The 20204-nt window shown below is 37.7% G+C and overlaps 1 protein-coding gene across 2 annotated transcripts in view; it reads left to right on the top strand.

The window, feature by feature from the left end:
- VPS41 (VPS41 subunit of HOPS complex) overlaps positions 1-20204 on the top strand; it is a 263655-nt gene that overhangs the window by 51584 nt on the left and 191867 nt on the right. For both annotated transcript variants that reach the window (XM_010587165.3, XM_023544248.2), the window contains 2 exons: positions 5104-5211; positions 8434-8511. In XM_010587165.3, coding sequence (XP_010585467.1) covers positions 5104-5211; positions 8434-8511 — 186 coding nt within the window. The remainder of the gene's footprint in view (positions 1-5103; positions 5212-8433; positions 8512-20204) is intronic.

The following is a 20204-nucleotide window of genomic DNA, read 5'->3' as shown; positions in this document are numbered from 1 at the left end:
AGAACTTACAAACTGGGAAAAAATTTTTGGCTACAGTATATCTGACAAGGGCCTAATCTCTAAAATTTACAAAATACTTTAGCACCTCAACAACAAAAAGACAAATAATCCAATTAAAAAGTGGGCTAAGGAGATCAACAGACACTTCACCAAAAAAGAAAAGTCAGGTGGCTAACAGACCCATGAGGAAATGCTCGTGATCATTAGCCCCTAGAGAAATGCAGATCAAAAGTGCAATGTAATACCATCCCACCCCAACAATGCTGGCACTAATCCAAAAAAAAAAAAAAAAACCCATGAAATAACAAATGTTGGAGAGGTTGAGGGGAAACTGGAACTCTTATGCACTGCTGGTGGGAATGTAAAATGGTACAACCACTATGGAAAACAATATAGCGCCTCCTTAGAAAGCTAGGAATAGAAATACTATGTGATCTGTCAATCCCACTTCTAGAAATATATCCTAGAGAAATAAGAGCTGTCATTTGAATAGACATATGCACACCCATGTTCCTTGCAGCACTATTCACAATAGCAAAAAGATGGAAACAACCTAAGTGCCCATGGGTAAACAAGATGAGTGGATAAACAAACTGGTAGCACAGCGGAATACTACATAAAAATAAAGAGCAATGATGAATCTGGGAAACATCTCACAACATGAATGAATCTGGAGGGCATTATACTGAGTGAAATAAGTCAGTCACGAAAGAACAAATATTGCATGAGACCACTATTATGAGAACTCGGGAAAAGGTTTACACATAGAGAATAACATTCTATGATGGTTATAAAGGTGCAGAGGGATGGGGAGGGGAAATCACTAACTAGACAGTAGACAAGTATCAATTCTGATGAAGGGAAAGACCACACAAAACATAGGGGAAGTCAACACAACTGGACCAGGGCAAAGTCATAGAAGTTTCTTATACATCCAAACACGTTGAAGGACTGAGTTGCTGGGGCTAAGGGCTGGTGACCATAGTTTTAGGGAACATCTAGGTCAATTGGCATGACATGGGTCGTAAAGAAAATGTTCTACCCCCTACTTTGGTGAGTAGCGTCTGGGGCCTTAAAAGCTTGTGAGTGGCCGTCTGAGATACATCTGTTGGTCCTGTCCCACCCAGAGTAAACGAAAATGAAGAAAACCAAAGACACATGGAAAATAGGACTGAAGGACCACATGAACCAGAGCTGCCACCATCCTGAGCCCAGAAGAACTAGATGGTGCATGGCTACCACCACCAACCACTCTGACAGGGATCACAACAGGGTGCCCCAGACAGAGCAGGAGAAAATGTAGAACAGAAGTCAAAGTCACAAAAGAAGACCAGACTTACTGGTCTGACAGAGACTGGAGGAAACCTTTAGACTGTGGCCCCCAGACACTCTGTTAACTCAAAACTGAAACCGCTCTGATGCCCACTTTTCAGACAAAGATTGTTGTTGTCCTTAGGTGCCATCAAGTTGATTCCAACTCATAGCAACCCTATGCACGACAGAACGAAACACTGCCTGGTCCTGTGCCATCCGTACAGTTGTTTCTATGCTTGTGCCTATTGTTGCAGCCACTGTGTCAGTCTGTCTTGTTGAAGGCCTTCCTCTTTTTCGCTGACCCTCTACTTCATCAAGCATGATGTCCTTCTCCAGTGACTGATCCCTGCTGATAACATGTCCAAAGTATATGAGATGTAGTCTTACCATACTTACTCCTAAGGAGCATTCTGGTTGTACTTCTTCTAAGACAGATTTGTTTGTTCTTTTGGCAGTCTATGGTATATTCAGTATTCTTCGCCAATACCAAAATTCAAAGGCGTCAACTCTTCTTTGGTCTTCCTTATTCATTGTCCAGCTTTCACATGCATATGATGTGATTGAAAATACCATGGCTTGGGTCAATGCACCTTAGTCCTCAAGGTGACATCTTTGCTTTTCAACACTTTAAAGAGGTCTTTTGCAGCCAATTTGCCTAATGCAATGTGTCTTTTGATTTCTTGACTGCTGCTTCAATGGGTGTTGATTGTGGATCCAAACAAAATGAAATCCTTGACAGAGATTAGACAGACCTATAAAAAAAAACAATAACACAGGTGAGGAATGTGTGTCTTAGTTCAGTCGAATACTCAAGACCAAATACGCAACTCTTGCCCAAAAGCAAGACAGGAAGGCAGGAAGGGCCATGAACTGGATGAACAGACACAGGGAATCCTGGGTGCAAAGGAGGAGAGTGCTGTCACATTGTGGGAATTGAAACCAATGTCACGAAGCTGTGTGCATAAATTTTTAATAAGAAACTAACTTAAGCTATAAACTTTAACCTAAAAACACAATAAAATAAAAAATATTTACAGCCTTGGAAACTATGGGGCAATTTTGCTCTGTTTTATAGGGTCACTTCTTTTTTTTTTTTATGAGTTGGAATAGACTTGACAGCAGTTGAGTTTGGGTTTGGTGGGTTCTGTGGCAACCAGGAGTCCCAGTTCAGAGCTTGTGGTGTTCTTTGTTGATGTTGTTGTTGTTAGGTGCCATCGAGTCGATTCCTACTTGTAGTGACCCCACGTACAACAGGACGAAACACTGCCCAGTCCTGCACCATCCTCACAGTTGTTATGCTTCAGCCTATTGTTGGAGCCGCTGTGTCAGTCCATCTCGTTGAGGGTCTTCCTCTTTTTCCAAAGTATGTGAGATGTAGTCTCGCCATTCTTGCTTCTAGGGAGTATTCTGGCTGTATTTAATCCAAGACAGATTTGTTCATTCTTTTGGCAATCCAGGGTATAGTCAATGTTCTTCACCAGTAACATAGTTCAGAGGCGTCAATTCTTCTTCAGAGTTTCTTACCCATTGTCCAGCTTTGGGATGCATATGAATTGATTGAAAACACCATGGCTTGGGTCAGGCGCACCTTAGTTTTCAAGGTTACATCTTTGCTTTTTAACACTTTTGCAGCAGATATGCCAAGTGCAGCGTGTCTTTTGATATCTTGACTGCTGCTTCTGTGGGTGGTGTTTGTGGATCCAATTAAAACAAAATCCTTGACAACTTCAGTCTTTTCTCTGTTTATCATGATATTGATTGTTGGCCCAGTTGTGAGGATTTTTGTTTCCTTTGTGTTGAGGTGTAATCCATACTGAAGGCTGTGGTCTTTGATTTTCATCAGTAAGTGTTTTAAGTCCCCATCACTTTCAGCAAGAAGGTTATGTTATCTGCATAACACAAGTTGTTAATGAGTCTTCCTTCTATCCTAATGCCCTGTTCTTCTTAATGTAGTCCACCTTTTCAGATTATTTGCTCAGCATATAGGTTGAGAAAGTATGGTGAAAGGATACGACCCTGACACACACCTTTTCTCTCTTTAAACCACGCAGTATCCCCTTGTTCTGTTCGAACGACTGTCTCTTGATCTGTGTACAGGTTCCTCGTGAGCACAACTAAGTGTTTTCATAATGTTATCCATAGTTTGTTAATATCTACATAGTTGAATGCCTTTGCAGTATTCTTTGGCACCCCATTTTCTGATGATTCCTGAACGCTAGTCCTTATTAGCACATCGAGACAGCTGATTTGGTTTTGAGGGCTTCCTGTTTGGCTTCTTAGCCTCACACCCTATGTAGCTTTAGAAATTATCAGTGTTTTATAAGGAAAACTGACTGTGTAACAGGCTCACTTTTCTGCCTGTATCTTCCATTGGGATGTTGGTCCCTCAAGACTCCGATTTCGTTCCTCCATCCCCACAAGCACCAAAAGCTTTCCTGTTTTCCCTACCCTCCAGCAGTGTCACCCTGTTCAGCCAGAGCTTGAATTCCTAGCCTTGTGCCCTGTACTCAGAGTTGGTAAATGCTTACAGGGAGAAAGTGGCTACAGAATGCCAGCTCCTTTCTGTTTAAGGTGTCTACCACCCTGGATCTTGGCCTTTCTAGTTCTTGTTCTCAGCAGTCCTTTTTTGCTTTTAGACAGATGATACGTATTTATTCAAAACTTTCTAGTTATTTTGGGTAAGAGCATTGAAGTGCCTCGAGCTACTCTAATGTTAGCTGGAATGTGAAAATTATACAATTATTTTGGAAGGAAATAACAATGAAAAGATTTTTTTTTGTGTGACCTTTTATTTGGCTAGCTTTAACTTATCATGGCTTTCCATATATACAGTATTTTTTTCTTATTACTTATTGATGTAATAAAATAAAATATTTTTATAAATCATCATTGTAATTTTGCAACTGTACTTGGCTTAGTAATTCATCGCCGTTAGAATCAATTTCGTTCTGTTGTATATCGGGTCCTCATGAGTTGGAGCCAACTAACAACAACTAGAATCCATATTGATTACTAACTTTTTGATAACTGTGGGAATTAAGAATATCTTATGGTATTGTATCAAACAGTGAGGGTGACAGGTAAAGGTGCTGACATTACATATAAAATGATTAAGACATTTTTGATGGGTAAGTAGGTTTATATGAGAATAAACAATACATTTTGTAACATCAAATAATGATTGTATATGGTTTATCAAATACTTAAACATTGAAAGGTTTTTATATGAAGGGTGAGTACACATTTTGTTTTATATAAAATTTCCAATTTTCTTTCACTTTAATTTTGTAAATTTTTCTAATTAAAATTTGGATTAGATTTTCTCAAATCTGGCAAAGTTATTTGTAATCTTGAAAGAAATACAAACTTTGTGTATTTTGGAGGTTTATTGTGTTTCCATGACACTGCTATGAGTATATATGTCTGTGAGGTCACAGTGACAAGTATTTTCCCTATACACCTTTTAATAGCATATATTTGCATAATGGACCAATTTTGTATTTAACAGTATGTATACTCCTCTTTTTAACTTTTTAAATTTATTCTACCAGTGAAGTTGTAGTTTATGGTATACACATTTGCAAAAACAAAATGTGAAGGTCTTAACCTTTAGCTATGTTGTTGTCGTTGTTACTTACCGTGGAGTCGATTTTGACTCATGGCGGCCGGTAGTTAATAACAAGATCATTGAGGGAACCATCTCTGGTTTCCCCTTGAGAAGTGAATTTGGATCTTTGGCTGTTTCAAGTAAATGGATGATGCCTGTCATTATCTCTACATTTTGTGCAGGAAGAAGAGAGTGAAGAGGAACCCAAACTGAAGTATGAAAGACTTTCCAATGGTGTAACTGAAATTCTTCAGAAGGATGCAGCTAGCTGCATGACAGTCCATGACAAGGTAAAGTAGCGCTGTGAGAGTGTTCCTTTGTAAGTGGTTTCTATTCTGAGTATGTTTGTACTTTGTTTTGGTGGTGGTTTTTTGACAGTGATTGTGTCTTCGCTCTTCCTCCCCTTCTTCCTCAGCAACAAAAAACCAAAATATTACCTATATGTTTATTTACATGGAGCCTTGGTGGTGTAGTGGCTAAGAGCTTGGCTACTAACCAAAAGGTTGGCAGTTCAAATCCACAAGCCACTCCTTGGAAACCGTAGGGGGCAATTCTGTTCTGTCCTATAGGGTCACTATGAGTCAGAATCGACTTGAGAGCAATGGGTTATATGTTTACATACCCACACATAACACACCCTAAGGGTGTAATAAGTAGAATATAGACAATAAGTATTATTTAGACAATGATAGATGTGAAAGATTTATAGCAAGTGGTTTTTGGAAAAGCTGTCACTCTTTAAATCACAAGTGTTGTGTTAGGGAAGAGTTAAGATTAGAAGTGTTAAGGTTAGAAGTGTGTTAGGGAAGAGTTAAAAGTTGACCTGCCTGGAGATCAAACTTAATTAACTCCATACTTAAATCATGCTGGATGAAGAGCCTGATGGTGTGGAAAAGTAATCGCTGGTAACTTGTAGAACATGCATTCTTAATCAGAGGTCTGTGTTTCTGTGTAGGAAGGTTGTGATCCAGTTGAGAGCATTTTGGCTCTTACTCTGGTCCTAGCTCTGCCACTCATTGAGTGTTTTCAGGGAAGTGACATCAACTCCTGGAACGTACTTCCTCATGTGTGATTGAAGACTTTCTGCTCTAATGTTCACTGTGTGGAAGTATTATACAGCTGACTAAATTTGAAAACTGCTACTTTTCATTTCTTTTGTGGTATTCGAAGGACTGCTTATCACCTCTTCTACTTGTTTACTTACGCAAAGTCAAGTCATTCCAGTAACATCAGTTGTGCTAGTGACTGGTTCCGAGAGATTGATTGGGTGCCTAATCTGATAACTTATAAAATAAATCAAGTTTCTGTAATCAAACATGAAAGGGGCTAATTAAATTACACTTTTTTTTTTGACAATTCTGAATTTTAAGTGCTTTCATGCTTAAAAACAAAGTATTCAACAAAGCTGAAGGCTTTTAATGGCTGAAAGTAGGATCAAATTTAAAGGATTTGCATTTATGCTCCGTCGCATTTGTGGCTTTTTAAAAATTTTTATTTTACGTTGTTGCAGAATGTTAGCAAATGTAAGTGTGACTGACTCATCCATAATTTTAGTAGCTAAATAAATTTTTAGGAACTATGATTTTTTTGAAGAGCACATAATATTATTTTCTAAAGAAAGTAGCAATAATTAATCTAAATGAAATTTTTTCCTAAACTTTTTTTTTTTTTTCCAGAACTCATCTAAAGCAATTATAGTTTTAGGCTGAAACTTTATAAAATCAAAAGAATAATTTTGTCTTTCCTGTCTATCTTAAATATTAAATGAATGAAACTGATAATTTTGACCAAAAAAAAAAAAGGAAATTAATTTGAGCAAAGGGCTCTGCATAAAACCTTCAAAACATCTATAAAATAAATTAGAATAATAAGTTTAAAAGTGGCCTTTCTAAAGTTGTTAGAGAATGACACTGTATTCAAGCCATTTTAAGAATCTGTGCTCCCTTAGTTTTCTAACAAATTAAATACAGTATTCATGAGGAGAATCAATACCGTCGGATACTTGGGGGTGCAGCAAGCTTTTAAGACCCATTCTCTTACCAGAGATAGCCTCAGAATGAAGTAGAGCATTATTTATTTTTAGTTAGTATTATGTAGTATTTTTCTATTCAAATATTGTCAGAGTGTCACCGTGGAGAAAAATTACAACCATTTGAGTCTTCTATTTCTGATGAGAATGCCTTTTTTTTTTCCCTCCCTTTGGAGGACACATTCCTGCTTGGTTTAAATATTCAGACTAATTTCCCCTCAGAATTACCTTTCCTCTTTCTCCTCCCAGTGCTGAAGCCTCCTGCTTCCACCAGGCTTGCTGTCTGCCCTGGATGACTAATCGTCATGGCACCTGGTGTACTCAAGCAGGCCTGTGCAGCGGAATCGTCATACCTAGTTATGTCTGCACACCTGATGTTTTATTAACCAGTATTGATTTTTTACCCGGGGGACTTTTTTCTTCCTGAAAAAAGGCAACCTTGCAGGAGTGAAAGGCATTGAAGGGGATGAATTTCTAATGAACCCCTTCTTTCTCTTTTTGTGACTCTTCTTTAATGTGGCTACATATTTTAAGTGCATGCGCTGAAATTTCATTTTAAGCAATTCCATTTTGATAAATCCTTTTAAATCTAGGCTTCCTGTAAGGTTATTTTTTAAAGATTGTGCTGCTTGACTGAAATGCTTAGTAGTGCCTGTAAATTTGAGCATTTCATTATAGATTGCAATGAAGCATGCGAACATGCAGTGAAATGTAGAGAATTTGGGACTATTTGAGTAATGCTCAAACCTAAAAGAAGAAGAAGAATCTCATGTCACATTTCAGATAGTCCTAAAATTTCTTCTGGTTTGTTTAGGATTTAGCACAAAGAAGTAAACAGTGGGAGTTATGAACCCATTTTATAGCATAAAATGAATGTGTAGCTCAGCAGTTATTTTGCGCCAGGAATATTTTTGCATTAGTATATAAACATTTTTATTCAATATTATTACAAATTAATTTTTATAGAAGCGTTCCAAAACTCACTTAAGTACATCTGAGGTTTTTCTTTCTTCTATATGTGGTGGATTTTCCATGCTATAAAATATTTTGTTTGTGAGTATGTGTATAATATAAATGATAGCACAGATATGCACATTTGCTATAAATTAGGGGAGTTTCCTAATCATTCCTTTCCAACTTTCAGTTCAACTGTAGGTTGGTGGTGGTTTCATAGTTGCATTTTTAATTTACTGCCTCAGTCCCTCAGGCACTGTGTACAGACTGCATATTCACTATTAGTTGTCAGTAGATGAGGGGTCCTTATGAGTCATTCTGGCAGCCAGCTTGCATTATCACGATAAAATAGGCTTTTGATCCTGTTCTGTTTCGGTAAAGCCAGAAACAAGTCTTCTTCGAGGAACGTGCATCTTCTGAGGCATCTCAAATCATTCACATGTTTAGCATCTTGACTTTGAAGATAGTTTTATTACTAATTATGTATTAATGCTATATTAATATTCTGGTCCCCCTGTTTTTCTTACAGTTTTTGGCATTGGGCACACATTACGGAAAGGTTTATTTACTTGATGTCCAGGGGAACATCACTCAGAAGTTTGATGTAGTAAGTATCCACTTTAAAATAATGTATAAGCTAGAGTTTATGCTAAAAATTGGTGCTTTTCAATATTTGATTTATCAATGTATCTTAATAACATAAAGGATCTTCAACAATCGGGATACCTTGAACAAGTCAGGGTACCTTAGAGTAGAAAGGAGCCCTAGTGGCATGGTGGTTAAGTGTTCAGCTGCTAATCAGAAGGTTGGTGTTTGAACCCACCGGCCACTCTGCAGGAGAAAGATGTGACAGTTCACTTCCATAGAGATTATAGCCTTGGGGGGCGGAGCAAGATGACAAAATGAGTGGATGCTCCTGTTTACTTCCCCAGCAACTAACCTACTGAACAACAAATAAAAACAAGCACAGACTGAGATCTCAGAACTCTGGATGGCAGCTGAGGTGTTAGGGGAGCGAGAATGAGTCCAGAACTGGGGGAGAGGAGCTGGGATGGTGCAGAAGCTGGGAGAACCTACCCACTAACATCAGGAGCACTTGCTCATGGCAGCCATTTTGGGATGGGGCTGGCCAACATCCCAAACAGGGAACACAGAAAAGGAGCTGATCTGAGGAAGCTGTAGGCTGATTTTTTAAGGCAGTGCAGATTGGCTGTCAGAGTTAGCAGGCTGCAAATTGGGAGGGGCGAAGGGAGACTGTGGTGCTACAAGGGAGTGCTTTTGCCTGAGATGAACAGGCACTAGGACTGGGAGGAACTGCAAGGGCAGCAGGGTGAGGGTAATACTTCAGACTGACAGGCAACACAGAGGGAAACAGCGGGCTCCCTGCCTTCAGTGGGACACCATGGGAGAGCCTGTGCAGGAATGCCCATGAGGGAAAGAAATAGAGAGCCCTGCTGCTTACGTCATGTCTGTGACCAGATAACCACGCCCTGTGCATGTGTGTTGAATTCCAGAGATCAAGGGTCTAGAACTCCTTAATCAGCACTGAAAAATACCTTAGGATAAGAGTGCCCTCTAGTGGCTCTCAGGAGTAGATACCAAGCCCACTGCCACTGGTTTGATTCTGACTCACAGAGACTCTGTGGGGCAGAGTAGAGCAGCCCTGAGAGGTTCCCAGGGCTGTGAGTCTTTGCAGAGGTGAGCTGCTGCGTCTTTCTCCCACAGAGCAGCTGGTGAGTGTAGGACCTGGCCTTTTGGTTGGCAGCCACGCACTTGACTACTGTGATACCAGAGTGCCGAATCAAAACATTTTCCCATAAAAACCAGAATAAAAAATTCCAAGTTAAAAAAGAAAACAAAGTGACCAAGTTGAAGAAAAATAGTAAAAAACAAAATTACAAAAGAAGGACCAATCAAAAGTAAAACATGAAGAGGAAATTTTTCCTATAGAGGCCAAACTAATGCAAAGAATTAATAATTTTCACACTGTGGTGCTAAATTTGTTTAAAGAAAGCATAAAACACACAGAAAACAAACTATCAGAGATCAGGAAACAAATGAAGGTACAAAATGAGACACCCAACAAAGAAACTGAAAATATTATAAATAAAAAAAAAGGAAACTAATGGAACTGAAGGATAAAGCAACTGAATTAGAAAAAGCAGGAGAGACATTCAACAATAGGGTCAGTCAGACAAAAGATAGAATAAATGAACTAGAAGACAAAATAACTGAACTTGTCAAGTCTCAAGAGAAACAGGAGAAAAGACAAAGAAAAGTGAGCACGCTGAAAAGGAAATATGGGATTCAATTAAGAAATTTAACATTAGATTTGTTGGAATCCCAGAGCGCCATGACAACAATAAAAGTATAGGAACAGTTTTCCCAGAGATAATCAGAATTTCCCTGACCTGAGCAGAGAACCAAGCCAGCAAATACAGGAAGCTACACAAACCCCCACAAGGTTATATCCTTTCACCATACTTATTCAGTCTGTATGGTGAGCAAATAATCCAAGAAGCTGGACAATATAAAGAAGAACATGGTATCAGGATTGGAGGAAGACTCATTAACAACGTGTGATATGCAGATGACACAACCTTGCTTGCTGGAAATGAAGACTTGAAGCACTTACTGATAAAGATCAAAGACTACAGCCTTCAGTGTGGATCACACCTCAGCATAAAGAAAACAAAAATCCTCACAGCTAGACCAATGAGCAGCATCATGATAAACAGAGAAAAGATTGAAGTTGTCAAGGATTTCATTTTACTTGGATCCACAATCAACGCCCGTGGAAGTAGCAGTCATGAACTCAAGCGATGTATTGCATTGGGCAGATCTGCAAAAGACTTCTTTAAAGTATTAAAAAGCAAAGATGTCACTTTAAGGACTAAGGTGTGCCTGACCCAAGCCATGGTATTTTTAATTGACTCATATGGATGCGAAAGCTGGACAGTGGATAAGGAAGACTGCAGAGGAGTTGATGTCTTTGAATTATTGTGTTGGCAAAGAATATAGAATATACCATGGACTGCCTAAAGAACGAACGTGTCTATCTTGGAAGAAGTACAATCAGAATGCTCCCTAGAAGTAAGGATGGCAAGTGTTCATCTCACATCCTTTGGATATGTTGTCAGGAGGGACCAGTCCCTGGAAAAGGACATCATGCATGGTAAAGCAGAGAGTCAGCAAAAAAGAGGAAGACCCTCAACGAGATGGATTGACACAGTGGTGGCAACAGTGGGCTCAAGCATAACAGTGATTGTGAGGATGGCACAGGACTGGACAGTGTTTCTTTCTGTTGTACATAGGGTCACTATGAGTCAGAACCAACTCGACAGCACCTAACAACAACAACAACAACACCATGAACCCCAATCAGAGGAGGTACAAAAAAACAACTCTGCACCATATCCTAATAAAATTCTTGAAAACCAAAGACAAGGATAGAGTTCTGAAAGCAGCAAGAGAAAATGCGATATAACATACCAAGGGCCTTTCATAAGAATCAGTGTGGATTTCTCCCCAGAAACTCTAGAAGCTAGAAGACAGTGAAGTGACATATATAAAATACTGAACGAAAACAATTGCCAATCAAGAATTCTTTACTCAGCAAAATTGTCACTCAAAAATGAGAGGGAAATCAAGAAATTTCCAAACAGAAACTCTGGGAATTTGTCACTGCTAGACCAGCTTTGGAAACGCTGGTGGTGTATTGTCACTGCTAGACCAGCTTTGGAAACCCTGGTGGTGTAGCGGTTAAGAGCTACAGCTGCTAAGCAAAAGGTAGGCAGTTTGAATCCACCAGGTACTCCGTAGAAACCCTATGGGGCAGTTCCACTCTGTCTTATAGGGTTGCTATGAGTCGGAATCGATTTGACAGCAATGGTTTTTTTGTTTTAAGACCAGCTTGCAAGTATTATTCAAGGGAGTACTCTAAATGGAAGGCAAGATCATTAAATAAATACTTGTATTGATAAAATATACTTGAGGAAAATAAATAAAAAATGAGAGAAACAGAGATCTCCAAAAAATGTAATGACATGGGTAATTATGAGGACCAAGTGTATGATATTTTCAGGAAATAAACTCAGTAATTAAATCCTGCAAACAATACAACATTAAGTTTGTAAGAAATAAGCACAAAGTAAACTTATCAAATATAGGTTTTATATTGATATTAATGGAGACACACCAACAGAAATGGTGGAGGGAGGAGCATATCAAGAATAGATTTATTGGGTTAATGTTGTGTGTTAACTTTTGTTCATATGTTAAATGTTGCAGTAATAAGTTGTGTAATATATGTTGTAACCACTAAGAAATCACGAAGAAAAGACATTCAGAAGAAAAAAAGAAAGTAAAAAGACTCATCACAAGAAAGCGGCCAGATACAAACAAAAACAGAAAAAAATCAGAATTAAAAAAAAAAAATGAAATATTCAAAAAACAAATAGCAAAATGAGTGAGATAGACACTTCATTTTTAGTAATAACCTTAAATGTAAATGGTCTAAATGCCCCATGCAAAAGGTAGAGAGTGGCAAAATGGATTAAAAAAAACTGTGACCCACCCTTTTGCTGTCTACAAGAAACTCACCTTAGACATAAGGACACAAACAGACTAAAATACAAGGATGGAGAAAAATACTCCAAGCAAACAGTTAAAAAAAAAAAAACAAAAAAACAGCAGGGGTGGGTGTACTGATAACAGACAAAATAGACTTAAATCAGAATTTATTACAAGAGATAAGGAAGGACATTACATAACAGTAAAAGGGTCAACCCAGGAAGAAGACTTAACCTAATAGCAATGCACCGAAATACATGAAACAATTACTAATATGACAGGAGAAATAGACAACTCACAATTATAGTAGGGGATTTCAACATACCGTTTTCAATTATAGAGAGAACATTTAAAAAGAAGATCACTAAAGACACTGAGAACTTAAAATAAAACCATAAGCCAATTGGACCTAATGGATATATATGGAACACTCCACCCAGTATCAAAACAGTACACGTTCTTCCCTAGCGCACATGGATCATTTACCAGAACGGGCCATATACTAGGACACGAAAGAAGTCTCAACAAATTTGAAAAGATTGAAATCCTACAAAGCATCTTCTTTGACCGATCAACAACAGGAAAAATAAGGAATAAATAAATAAATACATGGAAACCAAAGAGTATACTACTAAAAATCTATTAGATCATAGAAGAAATAAAAAATGAAATTAAAAGAACCTTCTTGAAATTCAGGGCAATAAATGCCTACATTAAAAAAGAAGATCCAAAATCATTACCTTAAACCGATAACTTGAAAAGATAGAAAAGGAAATGCAAAAGAAGACAGAAGCTACCAGAAAACAGAAAATAACTGAGATGGGGGCAGAAATAAATAGAAAAACAATAGAAAGAATCAACAAACCTTAAGTCTTTCAAAGGATCATTAAAATAGACAAAACACTAGGTAGATTGACAAAAAACCAGAAGAGGCAAATAACCAAAATTAAGAAATGAAATTAGTGACATTACAACCCATCCAACAGAGTTAAAGAAGATCATAATTGATTACTAGATGAAATTGACATATTCCTAGCAATACACTACCTACCCAAACTAACACAAACAGGTAAAAATTTTAAAACAGATCCAATACAAAAAAAGAGATTGAAGATGTCCTTAAAAAAACTCTTCAAAAAAGCCCAGGACCAGATGGCTACACTGGAGAATTCTACTAGACATTCAGAGAAAAGGTGACACCAATCCTACTCAATCTCTTCAAAAACTTAGAAGAGGAAGGGACGCTACTGAATGGTTTTTATGAAGCCAGCATAACCCTGATACCTAAACCAGGCAAAGATATCACAAAAAAGAAAATTACAGACCAGTACCTCTTATGAATAGATGCAGAAATTTTCAACAAAATCCTAGCCAACAGACTTCAGCCACATAATCAAAAAAATCATACTCCATGATCCAGTGGGATTCATATCAGGATTACAAAGGTGGTTCAGCATTAGAAAATCAATCAATATAATCTACCACATAAACAGAACAAAGGAGAAGAACCATATGATCATATCCATCAATGCAGAAAAGGCATTTGATAAAATTCAACACCCTTTCCTGATGAGAACTCTCAGAAAAATAGGAATAGAAGAGAAATTTCTCAACATAATTAAGGGCATGTATGCAAAACCAACTGCCAACTTTATACTCAACAGAGAAAGGCTGAGAGCCTTTCCCTTTGAGAATAGGAATGAGGCGCAGATGCCTACTATCACCACTCTTATTCAGCATTGTACTGGAGGTCCTTGCCAGAGCAGTACGACAAGAGAGAAAAATAAAAGGTATCCAAATCGAAAAGGAAGAAATAAAACTATCTCTGTTTGTGGATGACATGATCCTGTACATAGAAGACCATAAAGATTCCACAAGAAAACTGCTGGAATAGAAGAATTTAACAGTGTTGCATGGTACAAGATCAACACACAGAATCAGTTGGTTTCCTCTACACTAACAAAGACTACTCCGAAAAAGAAATGAAGAAGGCAATACCATTTACAACTATGTATTAAACCCCTTGCCATCAAGTCGATTCTGACTCATAGTGACCCTATAGGACAGAGTAGAACTGTTCCATACTTTCTGGTTAGCAGCCATAGCACGCCAAAACTCTTAACCACTGTGCCACCAGGGCCCCTGTGTATTGTGCATTATCTATTTATAGATAGTTTGATAACTGTGGTGGCATTAATGCCAGAGGTGGCTAAGAAAACATACTTAGATTTTAGGATGCTTCTGTCATTGAGAGTCAAGTATCATACTTACAGAATGCTATAATATCTGACCCTGTAGTCATAATTACATTTGGGAAAATAGCTCTTAAATATTTAAAATTTAAAATATTTCTTCACTCAGTGGAATTAATCCTTGCATCCTACATATTCTAAAGTCAGAGTTGAGGTAATTTTAACTCTTCAAAACATGACTCTGAATCGGGTAGGAGGCAGTGTTATAACTGTGAGAAAAGCCTGTGGACTTCACTCTTCAGGAGACGGGGCCCTCAGTTCTTGTGGTTCTTTCTTTGGGGGCCAGTGCTTGTGGACAGTAAGTACTTTAAAAGTGTTATCAACAATGGATACTGAGAATAGGAGTGACTAGCTTTGCAAGTGGGAGATGGGCAACCGATACCCAAAACCACTGCCATCGAGTTGATTCCGACTCATAGTGACCCTGTAGGACAGAGCAGAACTGCCCCATAGAGTTTCCAAGGAACACCTGGAGGATTTGAACTGCTGACCTTTTGTTTAGCAGGCGTAGCACTTAACCACTATGCCACCAGGGTTTCCGGGCAACTGATAGGAAGTGAAAATTGAGGTGAATTTTGAAGGATGAGCATTTTTCAGTTTGCAGGGTGATACAATCTTGCCGTGAAATAAAAAAATTCACAAAGGGGTAAGGGACATTTATCACAGACTTGTGTACTTTGTTTTTCCTCCAGTAACTGAGAGTAGAGGAGTAGAGAGGAAACGATGGATGGTGAGATGCATTAGAATTAGAGACTCCTTTAGCAGGTTTGGCAGTAGGATCAAAGGGAAAAGAAGGTGACTGACTTTGGAGGCAGACTGTTTAAAGATCTAAGTGAAACCAGAAGGATGATATCATTGATCAGAAGGCAAGTATCTTATATTTGGATAAGGTATGAGTGTCTGTGTATGGAGTTGAATAACAAATCATTTATACCTCGAGTTTGTTTTGTTAGTAATAGACTTTTTAGTCTCTGGGAACCTCGACAGAGTATGTTTCAAAATAATGTTATATACTTCTTTCCTAATCAAGCTCTGCCTTTTCTGCTTAAATAGTTTAGCTTTATTAGCCTTCTCTGGAAATTATTTCTTTAGCTACAATTCTAGGTATTTTTTCATTTAATAGAATCATGACAATTAGGGCATGTATGTTTTGTTTAAATGAGTCACGATAATTAAAGTAGATGGAAACTTAAAGGGTATTTTTTTCATTTATCCATCCAAGGACATGAACTTCTTCATCAGCATTCTTGTCATTTGATTGCCCAGTTCTTTATACCTGTAATAGGAAGAAATTCATTACTCCCAGGGGTGGCTGTTCAATTTTAATATTTAAGCTTTTGTTGGTTTCATCAATAGTGAAGAAAAAAAGTTATATTAAAACTGAGTAAAATGGATGATGCATACCGCTAAACACTTACTAGAATGACCAGAATTAGAAAGACTGGCTTTACCAAGTGTTAAGAACGTGTTTGGACAGGAGCTTTCATACACTGTTGACAGAAACATAAAACGGTATTACCACTTTACAAAACAGTTTGGCAGTGTTTTAAAACATTTTATATAATCTAACCATTCCACTCTTAAAAAATGAAAGCATATGTTCTTACAAAGACTTCTGCATGGATGTTTATCTCAGCTTTATTTAAAATTGCCAAAACCTAGAAACAATTCAGATATCCATTATTTGGTAGAATGTATAAACACAATGTGGTATACCCATGCAATGTGATTCTGCTCTTCAATGAGAAGAATGAACTATTGATACATGCTACATGGATCAATAGCAAATCCATCATGCCAAGCGAGAGAAGCTAAGCTCAAACACCACCTACTGTATGACTACATTCATATGAAATTCCAGAAAGTGCAAACAAACCTATACTTACAGAAGGGAGATCAAGGGTTGACTGGAGATGGGGATGGCATGGAGGGATTACAAAGTAGCTTGAGGAAACTTTTACAGGTGATGGATATATACATATTCTTGATTGGGGTGCAGTGAGCTTACACGTGTCAAAACTTTTCAAATAATACACTTTAAATATATGCAGTTTATTATATATCACTTATATATTAATAAAAATCAGAAAACCAAACCCATTGCCGTCGAGTTGATTCCCACTCACAGTGACCCTATAAGACAGAGTAGAACTGCCCCATAGGGTTTCCAGGGAGCGCCATGTGGTTTCGAACTGCTGATCTTTTGGTTAGCAGCCATAGCTCTTAACCACTATGCCACCAGGGTGTCCTAAATAAAGCTGTTTAAAAATAATAATCAAAATAAACAAGCTACAGAAAAAAAAAAAAATGTAATAATGCATTCCCAGAGGTGATATTTCCACATAAAAATACTTGTTATTTGCATGTTTGTAGCACCAAATTGTTGGGTACTCTCAAGGTGAATGGCATTGTAAATGGCAACCTACAAGATGGGCTATAAAGGCCAAAACCAAACCCATTGCTGCTGAGTCAATTCTGACTCATGGCAACCCTATAAGACAGAGTAAAACTGGCCCATAGGATTTCCAGGGAGCAGCTGGTGGATTCAAACTGCTGACCTTTTGGTTAGCAGCCAAACGCTTACCCACTGCGCCACCAGGGCCCAAACATAGTTTCAAATGAATGTATGTGCACATATGCACAATAATCCATAGTTCTTATCTATTTTTATTGCCTTCGACAGTACCCTATTGTGGTGAATAGATTTACTCCTTAAAAATTTATTAGTTATACTTATGAGACTTAGATTATGAGTTCTAATTGATTTACAGTATAATTCCAAGGCATCAGTTCTTCTTTGATGTTCCTTATTTAGTGTCCAGCTTTCATATGCATATGAGGCGACTGAAAACATCTTGGCTTGGGTCAGGCACGCCTTAGTCTTCAAGGTGACATCTTTGCTTTTTCACACTTCAGAGAGGTCTTTTGCAGCAGATTTGCCCAGTGCATTTGACTTCTTGATTGCTTCTTCCATGGGTGTTGATTGTGGTTCAGGGTAAAATGAAATCCTGTACAACTTCAGCCTTTTCTCCATTTATCATGATGTTGTTTATTGGTCCAGTTTTGAGGATTTTTGTTTTCTTTATGTTGAGGTGTAAATCCATACAGAAGGCTATGGTCTTTGATCTTCATTAATAAGTGCTCCAAGTCCTCTTAACTTTCATCCAGCAAGGCTGTGTCATCTGCGTAATGCAGGTTGTTAATGAGTCTTCCTTCAATCCTGTTGCCACATTCTTCTTCATATAGTCCAGCTTCTCGGATTATTAGTTCAGCATACAGATTGAATATGTATGGTGAAAGGATACAACCCTGACACACACCTTTCCTGACTTTAAACTACAAAGTATCCCCTTTTTCTGTTCAAATGACTGTCTCTTTATCTGTGTACAGCTTCCTCATGAGCACAAATAAGTGTTCTGGAATTCCCATTTTTCCCAATGTTATCCACAATTTGTTATGATCTATATAGTCAAATGACTTTGTATAGCTGATAAAATACAAGTAAACATCTTCCTGGTATTTTCTGCTTTCAGCCAGGAACCATCTGACGTCAGCAGTGATATCCCTGGTTCCATGTCCTCTTCTGAACCTGGTTTGAATTTCTGGCAGTTCCCTGTCGATATACTGATGCAACCTCTTTTGAATGATCTTTAGCAAAATTTTACTTGCATGTGATATTAATGACATTGCTTGATAACTTCCACATTCAATTGGATCACCTTTCTTGGGCATAGGCATAAATATGGATCTCTTCCAGTTGGTTGGCCGGGTAGCTGTCTTCCAAATGTCTTGGCATAGACAAGTGAGCACTTCCAGCGCAGCATCCGTTTGTTGAAAAACCTCAATTGGTATTCTGTCAATTCCTGGAGGCTTGTGTTTTTTGCCAGTGCCTTAAGTGCAACTTGGACTTTTTCCTTCAATGCCATCATTTCTTGATCATATGATATCTCTTGAATGGTGTAATGTCGACCAATTCTTTTTAGTATAGTGATTCTATATTCCTTCCTTTCAGCTAGGGTTAACTAAAAATGGGATTTACAGGCTCAACGGGAAGTGGACCTTCACTCATGTATTTCAAGGGCTCAGACATATCTTAGAACATCCATCTCTAGGATAGGCTCTTTTCGTCTGGTGGAAATTATGGTCAGCCCACAGTCTAAAACTGATGTCATGGCAGAATAATTCTTCAAAAAATTCTCAGGAAGAACAACCAGTGAGCCAAGGAAGAAATCATGACGGAAATTAGAAAAGACTTGGAGACAAATGAAAGTGAAAGTACAACACACCACAACTTATGGTTTGCAACCAATGCAGTGCTCAGAGGGAAATTTATGGTTGTAAATGTCTACATTAAAAAAGAAGAAAGTTCTCAATAACGTAACTTTACACTTTGGAGGACTAGAAGAAGAAGAGCAAACTTAGCTCAAAAGTATACTAGAAGAAAAGAAGTAATGATTAGAGCATAAATAAATGCAATAGAGAACAGAGAAAGATTAGAGGGAATCAACAAAGCCAGAAGTGAGTTCGTTGAAAAAATCAATAAATTGACAAACCTTTAGCTAGAGTGACTCTCAAGGAAAAAAAAATGGGGGGCGGGGGAGAAGACACAAATAACTAAAAAACGAGAGTAGAGATATTACTACTGACCTTACAGAAATAGAAAGGATTATGAGAGTATATTATGAATAAATGTGCACTAACAAATTATTTAACCTAGAAACATACAAACTACCTGAATTGACTAGAGGAGAAATAGAGACTATCAACAGACCTATAGCAGGTAAAGAGATTGAATTGTTTGCCCAAAATCTCTAACAAAGAAAAGTCCAGGGTCAGATACCTTCACTGGTGAATTCTACCAAATATTTAAAGAAAAATTAACACCAGTCCTGTTCAAACTCTTGCAAAAAAATAGAAGAGGAGGGATACTTCCTAACTCATTCTGTAAGGCCAGCAACACCATGATAGCAAAGTCAGACAAAGACACCACAAGAAAACTACAGACCAATATGTCTTATCAATATAGATGTAAAAATCTCCAATTAACTGTTAACAAACCGAATCCAGAACCCAAAAGCATATGAAAAAGATTATACACCATGACCCTGTGGGATTCATCTCAGAAATGTAAGAGTGATTTAACATTAAAAAATCAATCATCATATTATACCACATTAATAGAAAGAAAGAATAGAAATGCATGATCATATCAATTGATACAGAAAAGGCATGTGAAAAAAATATAAAACTGCTTCATGATAAAAGCACTCAGAAAACTAGAAATAGAAGAAAACTTCCTCAATATGATGAAGGGCGTTTATGAAAAACTCAACCAACATCATCTTCAATGGTGAAAGACTGAGAACTTTCCCCCTAAACTGAGGAAAAAGACAAGGATGCTATTTTACCACAATAGAATTATTTAAAAAAAAATTTTTTTTTTTTACAGGAAGAACTTTTTGTTGCCCTGATGGGG

This window comes from Loxodonta africana, chromosome 8 (genome assembly GCF_030014295.1).
Source record: "Loxodonta africana isolate mLoxAfr1 chromosome 8, mLoxAfr1.hap2, whole genome shotgun sequence".
NCBI lineage: Eukaryota > Metazoa > Chordata > Mammalia > Proboscidea > Elephantidae > Loxodonta > Loxodonta africana.
This window is presented reverse-complemented; position numbering and strand designations above follow the sequence as displayed.